Here is a 16,522-nt window from a genome sequence, read left to right as displayed (position 1 = left end):
TTTAAGGAATCCTTAAACAAAAACAAAAAAAAACAATTGAAAGGCAGTGTGCATGTTTACATTTATTTGCAAATATAGCATAATAATATTCTATTACCAAGATGTGTGACTTGTCTGAATACAACTTAAAACATATTTGAGTGAGTTATATTTTCTGGCAATAAACATTAAATATGTATGAGTGTATATATATATATAGGCTATATATTTATCGAAAGCATTCAAGTATCATGCTCACAAGACAAATGGATATATATTTATATATATTTTTAACAATTTTCCTGTACGTTCCAGAGGAAACACTCAATGTTTGTGAAAATGACACAGGATGAATGAATTGCTGAGGTGTCCTTAACTGTAATTTAGATGTCCTCCACTTTCCATGCAGGCAGAAATTCTATGAACCTCAAGTCAATATTTGCCCTTGAGGGCTGGGTGCACAGGCCACTCCTTGTCACACACACTACAGCAGCCATCTGCACCCGATTCCGCCCTGAGAACACGGATCTGTCAGGCAGGAAGGCAAACGCACTGTTAGGACTGCATTGGCATAAGTGGGGGAGGAGAAATTCAGTGCAATTGTCTAGAATTCTAACGTAACCCTGTTTGAGATGCACAAACAATGAAGCATTTAGAGGTTAAAAGAGCAAACCGGAACTGAGTGAGAGTGGTGATTATATATGCATACGATCTAATGCGAGTCGGGAGACTGTTAATTTCAGAAAGAACTGCACATTCTGGTGATTTTTTTTAACGTTTATTAATTTACATGTAGAAAAAAATCGTACATTTCTGAATGTGCCTTTTATTGTTTATGCGGCGCTCTGACACATAGACATCTTTCAAATAATAATAGAAAAAAAAACAAACAAAAAATCATCAGACTTGTATCAAAATAAAATCATGGAAAAATAAGTGAATCAAACCAAAACAAAAGAAAAAGAAAAATCGAGTCCCACAAGAGACAATGGCCGCTGTTTTCACAGAAAACACCTGAATACGTTTGGCCTTGATAGTGGTTTGTAGCCCAGGTTTAGGCTCAGTTGAACACTGATAGAGCAGGACAGACCCGCATGAGTCCGAGCTGGACTGAGGGTCTGACAGCATGAGAACATCAACGCACACAGCAAATCAAATGAGAGCATCAACATCAAGTAGGAAATAATCACAACTAATTCTCCTGATTGTCACACTACAAAGAACAACTGGTTGATATTTCTTTAGCAGGCTAGGATCACTTTTCCATCACAAGGTATCAATTCAAGTATGCAAAGGGACTTCGAAAACGTTGTATTTTGTGCCCAGGCGCAAAAGATAATTGTTCTTAATGGTATTAACCCCTCAATATTTCCAATTCGGGCATAGAGTGAACATGATGCCAATTCATAAATACAATTCAGTGCTACAATATATAGACGAGTATCGGTCGGGTGTTTTTTGGAACTGAAAACCATTGAAAAAAGAAGGACCAGGTGTGAAAATGACTTGAGGCTCTTTTCATATGCCAGCTGACTGAAAATCAGCCCGTTTTAAAGCATGTACACATTTCATAGAAGGATAGTTTCTCCCTCTTCTATAGAAACCTGGAAATAAAACATCAAACAACACGCCATCTTCTGGCAGCTTCCGACGGACTGAATTCAACCAGAAGAATCTTAAAATAAAATTTCTGTGCTCTTATAACTTCTGAAAGTGTCAATTTCGTTAGTTGCACTAATATCTGATGTGCAAATTATAATTTAGAAAATTGCACATTCAGTATCTTGGGGTTTTGGGCACCAGAAGAAGCTGAAGTAACCACTGGGTGAAGACGATTCCTAGTGGTTACAGAGCAATGTAGTACAATCTTTAGCAGTCAGGTCAGTGATACACAGAATCACAATAAAAAATATACATATGAATCACCATCTCCAGAAATGAGTATTTACATGTAGGCCCCAAAGTCAAGTAATGGGTTTAGTCACTGTCTGACTCTTCATAGAGGATCTCAGATCTTCTCCCCAGCTTTCCAGATCAGGGAAAGTGGTGTAGAATCAAGAAGAAACTGTTTTTGTTCAGATCCCGATGAAGCAACTGTACAGGCGGAGGAAGCAGATGGGATTGTGCTGTCACAGACGCAAACATCCCGCTCCGCATCATACTGTTTCTGTGAGTCAGGTTCAGTCCCTGTACACGAGGCTCATTTTGAGTCCTGCTGCCCACTAGTGGCAAGTTCAAGGAATTGCAGCTTTTCAGTGTGTTAGTGTCCGTGCTGGGGAGGAAGAGGCGGTCCATTCACACCGGGGTGATAAAACGCACAATTATTTTCATACCGACAGTTTCCTTTCATCATGAAATGGCGACACACTGGCCTCTTTGACATGTCTGAAATGAAAGAAACAGTTTGACGTTACTTACAAGCTCATTTTAAATTTTGGAAAATGAACGCTTTCGGTGTTCAAACATACCGCCCATGCTGTTGTGTCCTCCACGTGGTCCTCCGCGTCCCCCTCGTCCTCTGAATCCCGGATCTCCTCCTCTCCCTCGTCCCCGGTGGAAGTGACCTCCTCGGTGTGGGCCTCCTCTCATGGAGTCATCGCCCCAGTAATTGCCGTTGTCCGCCCCACGGCCCTGTGGACCGGGTGGGGGACCCATCATGCGCGGGCCGCCAGGGTTGAAGGGTGGTGGGCCATGGCCGTGTGGAGGAGGTGGTGGAGGATGGTTGAAATGTGGTCCAGGGGGCTTGTTGGGAGGGAAACCACCATTCATGGGCATCTGCATGTTGTTCATGTTGTTCATGTTCATGCCGGGGCCATGACCAAGCAGACCGGTGTTCACTACGAATTGAGAGAAACAGAACATTAAGCATGTTGTTTAACCATCATGCAATTTTTCCTCAACACAGCAGTGTTGTTACGGTTAACTAAAACTTTTGAAGGTTTTTGTTAATTGAAATAAAGCAGTATGAAAATGAAAGTATAAAATAAAAAATAAAAATATTAAATGAAAAAAAAAACAAAAAAAACACCCCCAATGAAATAGAAACGTAGAAACAGCTAATAGGAATAAAATAAGTTGAAGTACTAAAATAACAATAACTGAAACTGAAATAAAAACAGTTTTAAAAAACAAAAACTAATAATTTTTTTTTTACAAGGACATGCATTAAAAAAAGCTAAACTAAAACAAAGGTTTATGTCAATCGAAATAAATCAGAAAAAAAATGTAAAAATATATATATATATATATAAAAGATACATAGACTGAAGCTCAAATAAAAATAAATTAAAGCTATATAAAAATATTAAAAATTATATATACACAAACTTTTTCACATTACTTAAAACTAAAACTGAAATAAAAATATAACTTTAAATTTTTTAAATAAACAACAACAACAAAAAATTACAAGCACATAACAAAATTACTAAAACAAACCAAATTTAAATTAAAACTGAAAAAAATAAAAATAAAAGCTAATTCAAAATATCATTTAATATATAAATAAACTAAAACAAAACTGTCACATAGCTTAAAGAGAGCAAACACGTACTTGGTGGAGCATTGGGAGGCGGGTTTTGGTTCTGGTTCTGGTTCTGTTGCAGAGAGCCCAAAAGCTGCTTGATCTTGTCAGAGAAATCAGGCTGTTTGATCAGGTCCTCTGGAGATTGGTTAGATCCCTGAGCACCCTGAAACCAAGCAGAGAAGCTTAAAAAACAAAGCCTTTGCACAATCTCATGGTAAATAAAATGTAGATGTGTATTTTGTCTTACCATAATAGATGAGAGCAGTTCCTGGACATTAACAGAGGGGTTATTATTGGCTGGTGGGGCACTGCCTTGCGCCTGAGGGCTGCGGCCGCTGTTGCCCAGGCTGCCCATGAGGTTGGCTAGAACAGGAGGAAGCTTGGAGCTTTCATTAGGGCCAGAAGAGCCACCAGAGAGAGCACTGTCAACGGGCTCCATGTAATTTTCCTCCATCATACTGCTGTCCTACAACACCACAGAATGAGAAAGAGGTCAAATCCCATACCACAGCAAATACTTCTAAAATGAAGAAAAAAATGGAAGGGGAAAGCATGTAAAAAGGTCATTGGCTGTCTTACCTCATCCAATGGGATGAGACGAGGCGGCATGGGCTCATACGGTTCAGGGTCTGGTTCATGAGGACTGTCTGGAACACTGCAGAGAGAGGAATATCCATTTAAAGTTCAACAATTATCATGTTTTTAAAGACAACAAAATTGTCAATGAATTCCCTATTTACTTCATAAACGTGGATGATTCCTTTGTGCCAGGATTTTTATTGTTAACTAAAACTATTAAACACATTTTTGTTAAATTAAAATAAAGCTGAAATAAAATAAAACAGAGAAATGTTGCTTTAGAAACTAACTGAAATAAGTTTGAGTTGAAGGCAGCACTAACTGGAAATAAAAACTAAAACTCAAACAAAATAAATTAAACCTAAATAGTAATATTAAAAAAAGAACAAACTAATAAAAATGACAATAGCATTTCATTTGTGAATATTACCTGAAAATGCAAAAAAACAAAAACAACAACTGAAAATATAAAAATAAAAGCTAAATTATAATTTTAATAAAAAACTATAATAGTATATAAATAACACAATCACTAAACATGACACACTACAAGAGAAAAGGCATCAAAGTGTTGTCTTACCTCTCCTTGCTGAGGAAGATCTCCTGCAGAATGCCCATCTCTCGGTCTCTCTGAATCATCTTCTCTTTGCTGCTGGCACCTGCAAGGACCAGGCAGCCTATAAGGGTCAAGGGTCGCGGTGGAGTCCAGGGCACCCTCTCCTCCATGGTGTCGTGAGAAATACGACGAGCCATTTCAAACGTATGCCTGTCCATCATCAGTTCCCGTTTAGCAGCCTCACCGAAGTCCTTAATTTTATTGACGTTCACTGAGGTAGAGGGATAAAGAGCGATGATTACTAGTGAACAAATCCCACAAATATTTTATGTGATAAAATACAACATACACAACTGTTCAAATGTTTGGGGTCAGTAAGATTTTTTTCCTCAAGTAAATGCTGTTCTTTTGAACTTTCTATTCATCAAAGAATCCTAAAAATGTATAATGGTTTCCACAAAAATATTATTAAGCAGCACAACTGTTTTCAACATTGATAATAAGAAATGTTTCTTGAGCACCAAATCAGTATATTAGAATGATTTCTTAAGGATCATGTGACACAGAAGACTGGAGTGATGATGCTGAAAATTCAGCTTTGCCATCACAGGAATTAATTAGATTTTAAATATATTCAAACAGAAAACTGCTAAATTATACTGTAATAATATTTCACAATATTACTGTTTTACTGTACTTTCTAAATCTAATAAAAGCAGCCTTGGTGAGCATAGGAGACTCAAAGGGGAAAAAAAATCTTACAAACCACAAACTTATGAACAATAGTGTAAGTGCAGAAAGTGTTGTTTTACCTCTCTCAGTCTCATCCAGGTCAAAGTAGAAGTACTCTTTGAGATGATCCTCTTCCGCCCACCGAACGCTTTTCTTTTTCTTTCCTTTCTTAGTCAGAGTCTCCTCCTCGCCGCGAGGTTCAGACAGAGCATTGGGTTTCTCACCTGAAAACATGAAATAAAGCATTTTAAATTCAGCACATACATTCATACAGCTCTCAGTGAAGCTGTGGCCAATTTAAACGCAACAGGACTCACCCGTGTCCATGGCTTCAGGGTCCTCGGTGGGCACAGGTGTGCCGGGCTGCTCCAGGTCTTGGGTTTCATGAGGAGGGGTCTGGGATGAAGGAGTCTCAGGGGAAGACGGTTTGGCCTGTGAGCCAGAGTATGGCTGTGGCCTGCCGTCAAATGGACAGGGCTGTGGAGCACGAGAGAAAAAAAAAAACAGTTAGTGGATTTGTGCTTTTGGAGGTTTGGAGGATTTTTTTTTTTTTAATTCTGTGAAGCATAAACAAATGAGGGTAGTCTGATGCATCACACCTTATTAGTGGTAGGGGAAACGGCTTTTGTTTTCTTTTTCTTGATCTTGATGCCAGGCACTGGAGCGGAGTTGAGGGCATCCAAAAATCCAGTGGCCTCCATCGCTAAAAGGAAAAGAGATGGATATTTAGCACTAGTCAGAGGGGAAACTCTACTCTCTCCACCTAATTCAAAGATTATCATAATCATATTACTTGAGTTGAAGTGCTGAATGGGCATACTCACGCTGCGCGGGTATAAGTTTGACTTTGATCTCTTTGGTAGAGTTGGGGGTGGTGTTAAGCGGCTTGTACTTCTTCTCCACTGGTGGTGCGTCATTCGGCGATGTACTGAGGGAAGAAAGTCAGAGTTTAATGATTCATTTCAAATCCTCCCAAGTAAAACCGCATTCATATTCATTCAAATCATGAATCAAATGAGAATGGATTACATGTGACTGCTCATTATTGGCAAAAAAGAAAGGAAGTGTTTGTTTACCTTGGTCTTTTAAGCATAGCTGGCTTGATGTTGTATTTGTCTCCAAGCTGTGGTGCACTGGGGGTCTTCTTTACAGGAACTGGAGCTAGGCTCTCAACCTCCAAACCTGCAGATACCATGTATTCAGTCAATTCAGACAGATCACTTTTCAAATGTGTTAATGAGACACAAGAACCTTTAAAGACAGGTGTAAATGTTACTGATACAAAAAAAAACAAAAACATTTATAATCCATCAGTTAATAATTTAGTTTTTTTAGGCAGCTAAAACCATGTAAAACAAAGCATAAAGATTAAATATTAGACTTAAAAAACAAACTTTTACGGCAACATTTTAAATATCTGTTTAAATACTAAAATTAAATCTGAAATAAAAATAAGTTAAATAGAACTATATATAACTAATAAAAATGACAAAAGAAAAAGAAATGACTAAATCTAAAATTAAAATTGAAAACAATATATAAAAAAAACACGAATAGATACTAAAATAGATAAATAAAAGTGACTAACCTGTAGAGCGGATCTTTGCGTGACTTGGAGCATAAGCTTTTGGTTTGTCTTTCTTCTTCTCCTCATCTGCAACCTTTTCTTTGGGCTTCACCTCTGGACGCACTTTTCCATCCTCCTTTTTTCGTTTCTTGTCTGATGGAAAACAGAGTTGGGTTATGCGCCAGTAATGGAAACCCCACTTGGCTATAATTCACGTGCAGCAAGTCTACTTTAACAGAAAACAGAGATACATAGAAGACAATGTAAATAAGAAGCCCTACCATTAGGTGACACTCCACTGGCGACGCTCTGAGAGCGAATAATAGCCATCCAGCCTTCCACCAGCACTGACGCCAGCTTCCTCAGCTCTGGGAGAAAGAGAAGTGACAGTTGAAACCTGAGCTGTGGAACACTGTAAGCAAATTGTCTGGCATTGATTTATGCAACATGTGCTCTTACCTTCTGTCTCACCGCTCTTGCTCAGATGTTTCACCAGCTTGGCTGTGTTGTTCTATCAGGAGAGAGAGAGAGAAACAAACATGCAGAGAACAGGTGTTATAAGACAGCGGGGGCATGTGTGTGAGTTTCCTGGGCTGTGGTGTGGTGAAGTACCTGTTTGAGGTGGTCCACAGTCAGAGGGAGTTTCTGCAAGGTGAGCAGTATGAGCTGCAGCAGGGGGGTGTTGGTGGTGGTCTTTGAGTAAGTGAGCCAAGAGTTCAACAACTTGTAGCCTCCAACTCGAATGAATCTGAGTGGAAGAGAAAGAGTTAAGCACAACCATGAAAACAGAAGTGTTTCAACAAACAGTGTTTTTAATGGATATTACTCTTACCGATTAAGTACATCATGTGATTTTGTCTGGAGTAAGATGTTCAGATACATGCACCTGCTGACCATTTTATGCGAGGCCTTCATGAGACTGTTTAAAAAAGGTTGGAAAGAGGGAAATAAGTTCTAGAAAAACTATTGGTTAATTAAATGAATGGCTTTTAAAGAAGTCCAGAAAATAAAAATGGTACAAGCATCTCACCTGAAGACTTTAGCGACTCCCTCAAGACTACGTAGCTCTCCATCTTTCCCCAGCAGAGCTTCCACTCCTTTCAGCACCTCTCTGGGGTCCACCGGGCCCACGGCCATAACTGCTTACTGACAGAGGGAGAGAAAACAGGGGTTATTCATGTGCTTATGCCACTGGGGAGAATCTGGGATATGGCATAAAATCGTCCCATCAATACTGAAAGAATTAAATGGCGCTTAAGGAGAGCTCACTGGAATAGCAAAAGGACAATGCTGAATCTTTCACAAGTTATTCCCATTAATGTTTACCCAGACAGGCGACTATGGATCTGAAGCAACTTGGAAACAACAAGCTCTGAAGATATTGAGTAATATGCCAACAAAAATGGAGTAGAGAAAGTTCCAGATTTTCTTATATATATATTCCACTGAATCAGATATGGGCATCTTATCAGCAGTTTTCCGATTCACATCAGTTATGATTTGAAAACACAAGGGCATTCATAACCACGGAGAAAGCAGTGTCCATTCTGTTCAACAGCAATAGGAACAAAGTCATGTATTCATTTATGTTTCATCACTAGGAAAATTATGTAATTACATAAAAAGTTGTCTTTGATTACTAGGTCATAAAAACTGTTGTAATGTCAAGAAATTAAATATTACAGTGCAGCTGACTACAAAGTTCCCTTTCTAATGAACAAAATGTTTAATATATGACGTCTATTGGGCTGTCGATATTAACTGGACTTTCTGCAACTAGAAAAGGGACAGCAAGTATAACTGTTATAGCTTAACAGACTGAATTATACAACATTCATGTTACCAGTCTTTCTAGTATAATCCAATAAGTGTGTCACTTTTATTAATTATACTAGAAAATGGATGAGTGGTTACAGGAGCGTTGTATAATTCAGTTCATATCTGAAATGATGAAAGATGAACGTAAAAGTAAACTGTAACATTAAATGTGTTATGTCAATGTCATAAACCCACCTGTTTTTTTACATACACTGTACATTACACAAAGTAAACATCACAGGTACAAAGGACTTAGTTATGGAACAGAATATAATGGCTGTGATCAGTAATGTGCATTCAAATTGTTATATCATTTGAATACTAATAATAATTATACACAAGTAGAGATAGGAGGGGGGAAAAGACAATTAAAAAAAATATATTTGAGAATGCACTTACAGTTGAACATTGTTTTTACAATTTTTTTATTAGTAATTAAGTAATTTGTATAATGATAACCCTTGTAATCCTCCAAAAGTTCAATTATAGTGTTTCTAATAACATTTATCAAAAATTATTCAAGACACACTAGGGAAGTAACAGTAGAAGTGTGCAAATGATTGACAGGATTTTCTTGTTTAACAGAAAAGCACTGCCCCACTGACAGCTGTGAACCAACAGGGACTCTGGCATTAATACACTTTCTGTCTTCCTCGTTTGACACTGCTGCGATCCATCTGTCTATTCCAACTTAACATCTATAGATACATAGGTAAAACAAGATCATGTTTGTAAATAGGAACATTAAATTAACCAAAACCTTTACATTATGTATATATATATACACATGTAAATTAAAAAAAAAGAACAATTTTATAAATACACATATCCACTATTCTCATTGCTATGGGCCTGATGGACATAAAATGTGTAGGACTCACTTTATATCACATGTCTTTAAGTGTACTAACATTTAAATGAATCACTTGATACAATGCACTTACTGTGTACATACAGGTTTTACATTCTACTTGTATTTAAAAAATACTTACATATCTACAATAAATTTCTGTAACTTTTGACTCTAGCCCTTAAACCTGTACCCCTACACGTCTCCCTTTCCATGTCAGGAAAAGTGTTTTACAATACAAAATGAACACATTAAGTACATTGTACCAATTTTTTTTTTTTTACCTTAGATAAAGTGGGACCACTTTGTAACTTTGTGTAACTAATTTTAAAGAGTAAGCTTTAAATATTTTACAAAGACATACTGCAGGTTTTGGAAACTCAGTATATTAACTGGACCTTTTTATTTATGTTTTAAGTATAGACCTACAGAATTCCAGAAACAAAATACAATTTTGTGCCTTAGTGGCTTCCTGAGACTATTTCCTCATTATATATTTTTTTTCTGTATTTCATGACAAAAAAAGTGTTTCATACCCCACAAAAAAGTTGGAAATTTTGTTTCTCCATATTTTCCATCCTATATATATATATATATATATATATATATATATATATATATATATATATATAGATATAGATATAGATGCCAAAAAAAGTAATATATATATAAAAAAATAAAATAAACATCAGGAAATAAATACATAACGAAGGAAATAGACTCTAGAAGACTTTGTTTCCACCTTGTGAATCAGTGTCCAATTGCAAGAAACTCCTCAAGTATAATTATGTTTACAAATTATAATTGTAAGAGTATGATCAACAAGGGTTAACTTGAAACTGAGCACAATGCTTTCAAAGTGTTATGTCGCCACCATGTGGTTATTTCTAAATATACAGAATATATATATACAAAAACGGTGTATGCCACGAAGCAATATAAGAAATGCAAGTATCAAATGTGATCAAGATATAACAAAATAAAGAAACACGTACAATTTATGCAATAAAAATTGTACAGTTTTAGAAAAAATAGATGAACATATGTCAGTACTAATAATATCTGAGGTAGTCACGTCAATTACAAAGAACGTTTGAGGGAGGGAAGTGTTTCTGGTGGAGAGAGAGAGAGAGAGAGAGAGAGAGAGAGAGAGAGAGAGAGAGAGAGAGAGAGAGATCACGTCATTTGCCCTGCCCACGCGGAGCAACAGCGAGTATTTCTCTCTTCAGTTCCTCTCACCACAGCACACTTGACTGGACACCGACGAGACTACCAACTAACTACAGCAGAAACTGAACAACGCGGCGAGTTAAACATGAATATATACACTGAATGTTTTTTTTTTTACGACTGTTAAGCATGCAAATGTTTAGCAACGTTTTAATTTATGTTCTACATAATTTCAAAGACAGTGAAAATGTCTACTAATGGCTGAATCGAAAAACTTAGAATTTACTCACTTTTGATCGTGTGAGAAATCAGGTTTTGTCTTACCCGTAACACTGTTGTTGAAGAACTTTTTATAGTCACAACCGAACTCCTTAAACACGGAACAATACACACAATTCCTGGAAACGTCAGTTGTCATAACAAACAAGAAAAAGTCAACAAGATTGTACATTTACTGTAAAGAAAATATTAACATTGTATCGGTCAAGTTTTTTTGATGAAATGTAGATGTGAAAAAACTAGTCTAACTTTTAAAATTAAATCTGAAACTGATTATATTCCACACTTTCCTGTATAATAACCTTCCTACAGCACAAGTTCAACCCCATGCTACCTACTTTCAACAGTTAATCTAGTGCAACAAACTGACATCTTTAAGCAAATTGCTTAAAGGTTTTGTGTTATAACTCGTCAAAACAGAGCATCCAGTGTTGGTCTGACTAAAGGCCAGTTATATGAATTTATGCATCTACTCAATAGTGGCCACAGGGGGATTTGATTTGCCATCTGTCGAAGTCTCCCTCTCTCATATAACAGCTCGCCCTGAGCTGACAACGGCTCCTCTGATTGGCTGGAGAAGGAGCTAAGCCACGCCCACTATGTTTAACCACTTGTCTTCGTGTTCGCTAGATAGAACGGGTGCCCGGTCGCCATCTTTGAATTCCAACAAGTTTTTTAAAAATACAACGGCTTTATTCCACACGCCTGCCATTTGTCTTCCTCGTTTACAAAGTGCTACTATATTTACCCCGCTAGCGACTCGCTGATGTTAAGACGATACCTCGAGCTGTATATGGGGATGATGGCAACGCGAGACAGCCGTTCCGAACTACAGTAGCAGCTATTTCCCGTAGATCCAGTCAGAAAAACAAAGCCACCATTGCCTCGAGTGATCCGAGCAAAGGACAACCCGTCCGCCATTTTAAAGCAAAATCAACAAGACAAATAATACCCTATCTACGCACTCGTAAAACACAAAAAAGGCAATCTTTATAGTCAGACTGCTATGCATTTTATAAATTTATCATTGCCTGGGGAGGTTTATTTCATCAAACTGTATCCAGCTCCGCCAACTAATAACACCTAACGACATTATGAACAAAATGTTGCATTTCAGTCTGGGTTTTTTTTTCTTTCCGTTCGGCTAAATCCACAGGCGCCACTTGGCAATCTTTATGTGCAGATTGCGTTGATTGTTCCAGTGAGCTCTCCTTTGAAAAGAATGCAGTTTATAAAAAAAAGCCCCAATTGAATGCAGTCACTTCCTGGCTCTGCCTATGGCAATCTTTATGTACAGATTGCTTATGATCAGCGATGGCTAGCTTATTATTCGATGATTTATCGTTACTTTAATTATCATTAGGATTACTCCCGTCTCACACACAAAGAGAAGCAGGGCGTTGAAGCCGCTGCTTTGGCTTTGCAATGTGAGCTCATACGCTATAGCTAGCTGTCTCGCTTTATCTCAGCATGCTGTCTGCCTCTAGAAACTGTGGCGCATTTAGGTCGCCACATTCGAGATCTTTCTATAAGTTTCTCTCTATTTATATCTGGAATCATTTTCAACAAAGACAATTGGTTAACGTACGTAATTTCGATTCAAATTGGTTTGAAAGAACACTTACTATTAATACCTCTCCTCTGCGTCTCGGGTTGCTATTAATATATTGTGCTTAACAGCAACAATTTTCAGCTTTTTAACAGTTTAAGATAACGTAAACTGTCATGACTTTAGCATTATTGGCTGAAAAATGGCATAATGGGCGGGATTGTGGTGGCTGAAATTGAGCTTTTCCTTCTTGAACAATCTGGAGCAAAAAAGCAGTAAGCGAATGTCCGTTACTCGAGTAGAAAAATTGAGTTTTTTGGGGTTTGATCTTCGTACACAGTTGAAAAATCCTCGACGCCAGATCTTCACTGAGACAGACTCAGACCTGAAACGAAACAACAGCACAAAGAGACATTAGAGAAAAGCGAGTGTTTGGCGGCGGAAATCCAGATAACGGTCAAAAAGTAGTTTTTGCTGCTAAAACTGAGGTAGCCGGGCTTTGGGACAAAAAAAATCGTCTTTAAATCGCAAAAAGAGGGAGAGACGTCCTCCGATATGACACTTACCTCAGACAAATCCAGGAATGCTCTAGAAGGGTGGGACTCAGTATATATAGTTCTGACGTTTATTTGCGTCATCCCGGTGTCGTGAGCGCGCTTTCGGGCGTTTATTTCAACACAAAATGGAGTCGACGATCACGCGGTCCTCTTGCGCGCACACGCTCGAAACGACCTTTTGTGTTCAAGGACGAGCCCATCCCCCACTCCGTTTTCCGGTTGTTGTTTACGGGCTTTATGTGCAAGGATAATAATTAATTTGTTGGAATTTGGATTTGTACACGAATATAGGCATATTCCTTTATACATTCAAAAAATAGATATTGTAATTTGGATTAAACGTTTATGTAAATTACTGTAACACTATTATGTTCAAAGTCTGGGTTAAAATGAGAAACATACAAAGGATGGAAAAAGAAAAAAGAGGGCATACAAATAGGGTTAGACCATATTAAAAAAGTTTTGATCGGTCTTTGTTGACTGACAGATGTTTGATTATGCAATGCTTAACTCCTTTCAATAAATCTATGATGGACTTTATATTTTCAACAATAAAACATAACATACAACATAACGTAGACAATATTATAAAACATTCATTAATTTGTATAACCACACATAACACCAATAAGATAGAGAAACGGATTAACAAGAGGGGTTGTTTTAGTAAAGGTTTCACAAAAAGTACATTTTACATCGATTTCTGTAAGAAGTATTTGGCAAAGTAAAATTTATGAATTTATTTATCTCTTTAAAACGAGAAAAAGTGAGAACAACAAAGTTGTGCACTTCCGTCACAGTACACTTTGACCTCTCAACAACTTCCTTGTTTGCTACAAAGACAAAATGGCAGCCTCCTTGCAACGCATTGGAATAGTTATCTGCCGCTCATTTCCTGTTATTTTACAACGAAATCTTCAAAGACAGGTTGGTTGAATAAAATTATTTTAATAAATGTTGTTTATGTAAGAATATTAAGCCTGTTGTGGTTACAGTTCAGTGAAGGCATGCGAACAGCTCAAAATTACGATACAGACATGAAGGACAATTTACGCGTTTTGTATTGCAGATCATTCGTGATTGGAAAATAACTTCAAGTGCTGCTCCAGTGCTGCGTGTGAATTTTTGTACAACATCATCATCTGCTGATAGCACCGATTCAGCTGAGACACTAGTGTCTAGATATGCAGACAGACCATGGGAATACTTAGAAAGTGAAGGTAAATATGATCATTAGATAATTGAAAAACAGTAATTGTGGTCAAACGGTGGCTATAATAGCTCTCTATTTAGAATACATTGAACGCTATGGATCAAAGCCTGTGTGGTCCAACTACAGGAGGAACCATAAGGGGGGCGTCCCACCTCAAAAGACAAGAAAGACATGTATTGTAAGTACACACTTGTCTCGGTTTCATATTCTTTTCTCAGTCCATAAACTTTGAATTAATGAAGGTGATTTTGAATTACCATATAGAGAGGAGATAAGATATGTGCGAACGCTTGTCCCATCTGTCGTGATCCAAATGTCATTGTCCATTACAAGGTTTGTTTTTCGATTCTTTATTTCATTTGAACTGTGTTAATACTACACTTTTTAAAGTTATTTGCTTTAATATGCAGTATTTTTCCCCCTGCAGAATGTGAACCTGTTGCAGCAGTTCGTTAGTCCTCAAACTGGAATGGTGTATGATCCCACTCGAACCGGTAACAAATTTCTCAAAAGGTTCAATTGTCATATTTCTAATATGGTCCTTATCTGATCATCACTTTTCTCTTCATCTTTAATTGTTTCCTCAGGTGTGTGCATGAAACAACAGAAACTACTTAACGAGGCCGTTGATACTGCTAGAGATCATGGTAAATTTACGTTTTAAAGGCATAGTTCACCTAAAAATAAAGATGCTGTCATTAATTACTCCCCCCCTCTTGTCGTTCCAAATCTGTGAGTCTTTCATTCATCTCCAGAACACAAATGAAGATCTTTTTAATGTAATCTTTCGGTCCCTCCATTGACAGTCTACGCATCTAGCACTTTGACGCTTTAATAAAGAGATCGTAAAACTAATCCATATGAATTGAGCGGTTTAAAGTCTACATTTTCTGAAGAGACTTGGTTGCTTTATGATGAACAGATTGAATTTGGGCTTTTATTCTCATATAAACATTGAGCAGTGAACATAAACAGAAGCTCAACCGTACTTGCTTGACGTGGAAGCTCAAACGTGCTGCATAACTCACGAGAATGAACCTCATTGGTTCTCGCACATCAAGCGAACATGCTTGAGCTTTCTTTTACCATATCTATTGATGAATGTTTATGTGAATAAAAGCCTAAATTCAATCTGTTCATCATATAAAGCAATTGAGTCTCTTCAGAAAATTTTGACTTAACCTCTCAATTCATATTAATTAGTTTTACAATCTCTTTATGAACTTTTGAAGTGTCACAGTGCTAGTTGCGTAGCTGCCAATGGAGGGATAGAAAGATATTCATTTGTGTTCTGAAGATGAACGAAAGTCTTATGGGTTTGGAACGACATGAGGGTGAGTAATTATTGACAGAATTTTTATTTTTGGATGAACTATCCCTTTAAGTACCAATTTGCACACAGATAATCCATTAATAAAAGAAGCTAGAAGGAGCTGATGCATAAGAGCTTTATGTGATTAGATTTTTTTTTCCCTTTAAGGTTTACTTCCTGTCCAGTTACCTCATGTGGACTACTCTAAAGAGGACTACTCCAACACCCATGGTGCTGTTGCACCAACCCCTGCTCCATTTTCTCTCAGCTCTGGAGAAATGTGGTACTCATGGTATGGTAGTATAAAAGCAGATGAGCGAGAACTGGCAAGAGTGAAGCGAATCTACAAAGAATACCTGAAACCGAATGTTTGAATCTTGTTGTAATAAGACCTTAGCCAGGGTAGACGGCATACTGAACTTTACATGGGTGAAAACGAGGTTGTGAGGTATAGACTTAGTCTTTACAATGGCATGCAATGAATAAAGGTCCAAGATCAAACATCATTTTCAAAACTGTTATATGGAATTTTTTTTGTCTGCTAAACAATTGGCACCCTCACAGACTTGTTTTCATTCTTATCAAAAACTAAATAGGGTGCTACCTTGACCGAAGGTCTACAGAAAGAGTAATTGAATTTAAATATTTCCATAACAGTACTTAAAATGAGCAACAAGAAAATGTACATTTCCAATTTGTTGTTACATTCTGTCCAACTGAGCATAAAATACATTTAACTTGTTTAAATAAAAGCTCTACAACAAACTTGACTTTGTTGCAAAAAAATTATTTATTTGCTTTTCCATGAAATTTGGATGTACACTATATATTCAAA

The 16,522-nt window shown here is 37.3% G+C and overlaps 2 protein-coding genes across 3 annotated transcripts; one reads left to right on the top strand and one right to left on the bottom strand.

Annotated features, from left to right (window-relative positions):
• Positions 1–1,561: 1,561 nt before the first annotated feature.
• Positions 1,562–13,246, bottom strand: ppp1r10 (protein phosphatase 1, regulatory subunit 10). 2 transcript variants are annotated; one of them, XM_079879251.1, is made up of 19 exons: positions 13,172–13,246; positions 12,682–12,990; positions 7,970–8,085; positions 7,772–7,858; positions 7,552–7,687; positions 7,399–7,450; positions 7,221–7,307; positions 6,961–7,092; positions 6,449–6,554; positions 6,197–6,300; positions 5,972–6,075; positions 5,690–5,849; positions 5,453–5,596; positions 4,665–4,911; positions 4,085–4,160; positions 3,753–3,971; positions 3,533–3,668; positions 2,448–2,816; positions 1,562–2,364 (listed from the first exon to the last, which is right to left on the bottom strand). In XM_079879251.1, the coding sequence occupies exons 3-19, from the start codon at positions 8,074–8,076 to the stop codon at positions 2,240–2,242; spliced, it is 2,391 nt and encodes a 796-aa protein (XP_079735377.1). In that variant the 5' UTR covers positions 8,077–8,085; positions 12,682–12,990; positions 13,172–13,246; the 3' UTR covers positions 1,562–2,239. The 2 variants fall into 2 exon arrangements, with proteins under 2 accessions (XP_079735377.1, XP_079735378.1); XM_079879252.1 differs by lacking the exons at positions 12,682–12,990; positions 13,172–13,246 and adding an exon at positions 11,102–11,561.
• Positions 13,247–13,958: 712 nt separating this feature from the next.
• On the top strand, positions 13,959–16,457 carry mrps18b (mitochondrial ribosomal protein S18B). Its single transcript, XM_079879262.1, has 7 exons — positions 13,959–14,089; positions 14,232–14,382; positions 14,456–14,553; positions 14,640–14,708; positions 14,803–14,869; positions 14,963–15,022; positions 15,856–16,457. Exons 1-7 carry the CDS (start codon positions 14,009–14,011, stop codon positions 16,059–16,061), a joined length of 732 nt encoding a protein of 243 aa, XP_079735388.1. The 5' UTR covers positions 13,959–14,008; the 3' UTR covers positions 16,062–16,457.
• Positions 16,458–16,522: the final 65 nt, after the last annotated feature.

This window comes from Squalius cephalus (assembly GCF_949319135.1).
Source record: "Squalius cephalus genome assembly, chromosome: 8".
Lineage (NCBI taxonomy): Eukaryota > Metazoa > Chordata > Actinopteri > Cypriniformes > Leuciscidae > Squalius > Squalius cephalus.
This window is presented reverse-complemented; position numbering and strand designations above follow the sequence as displayed.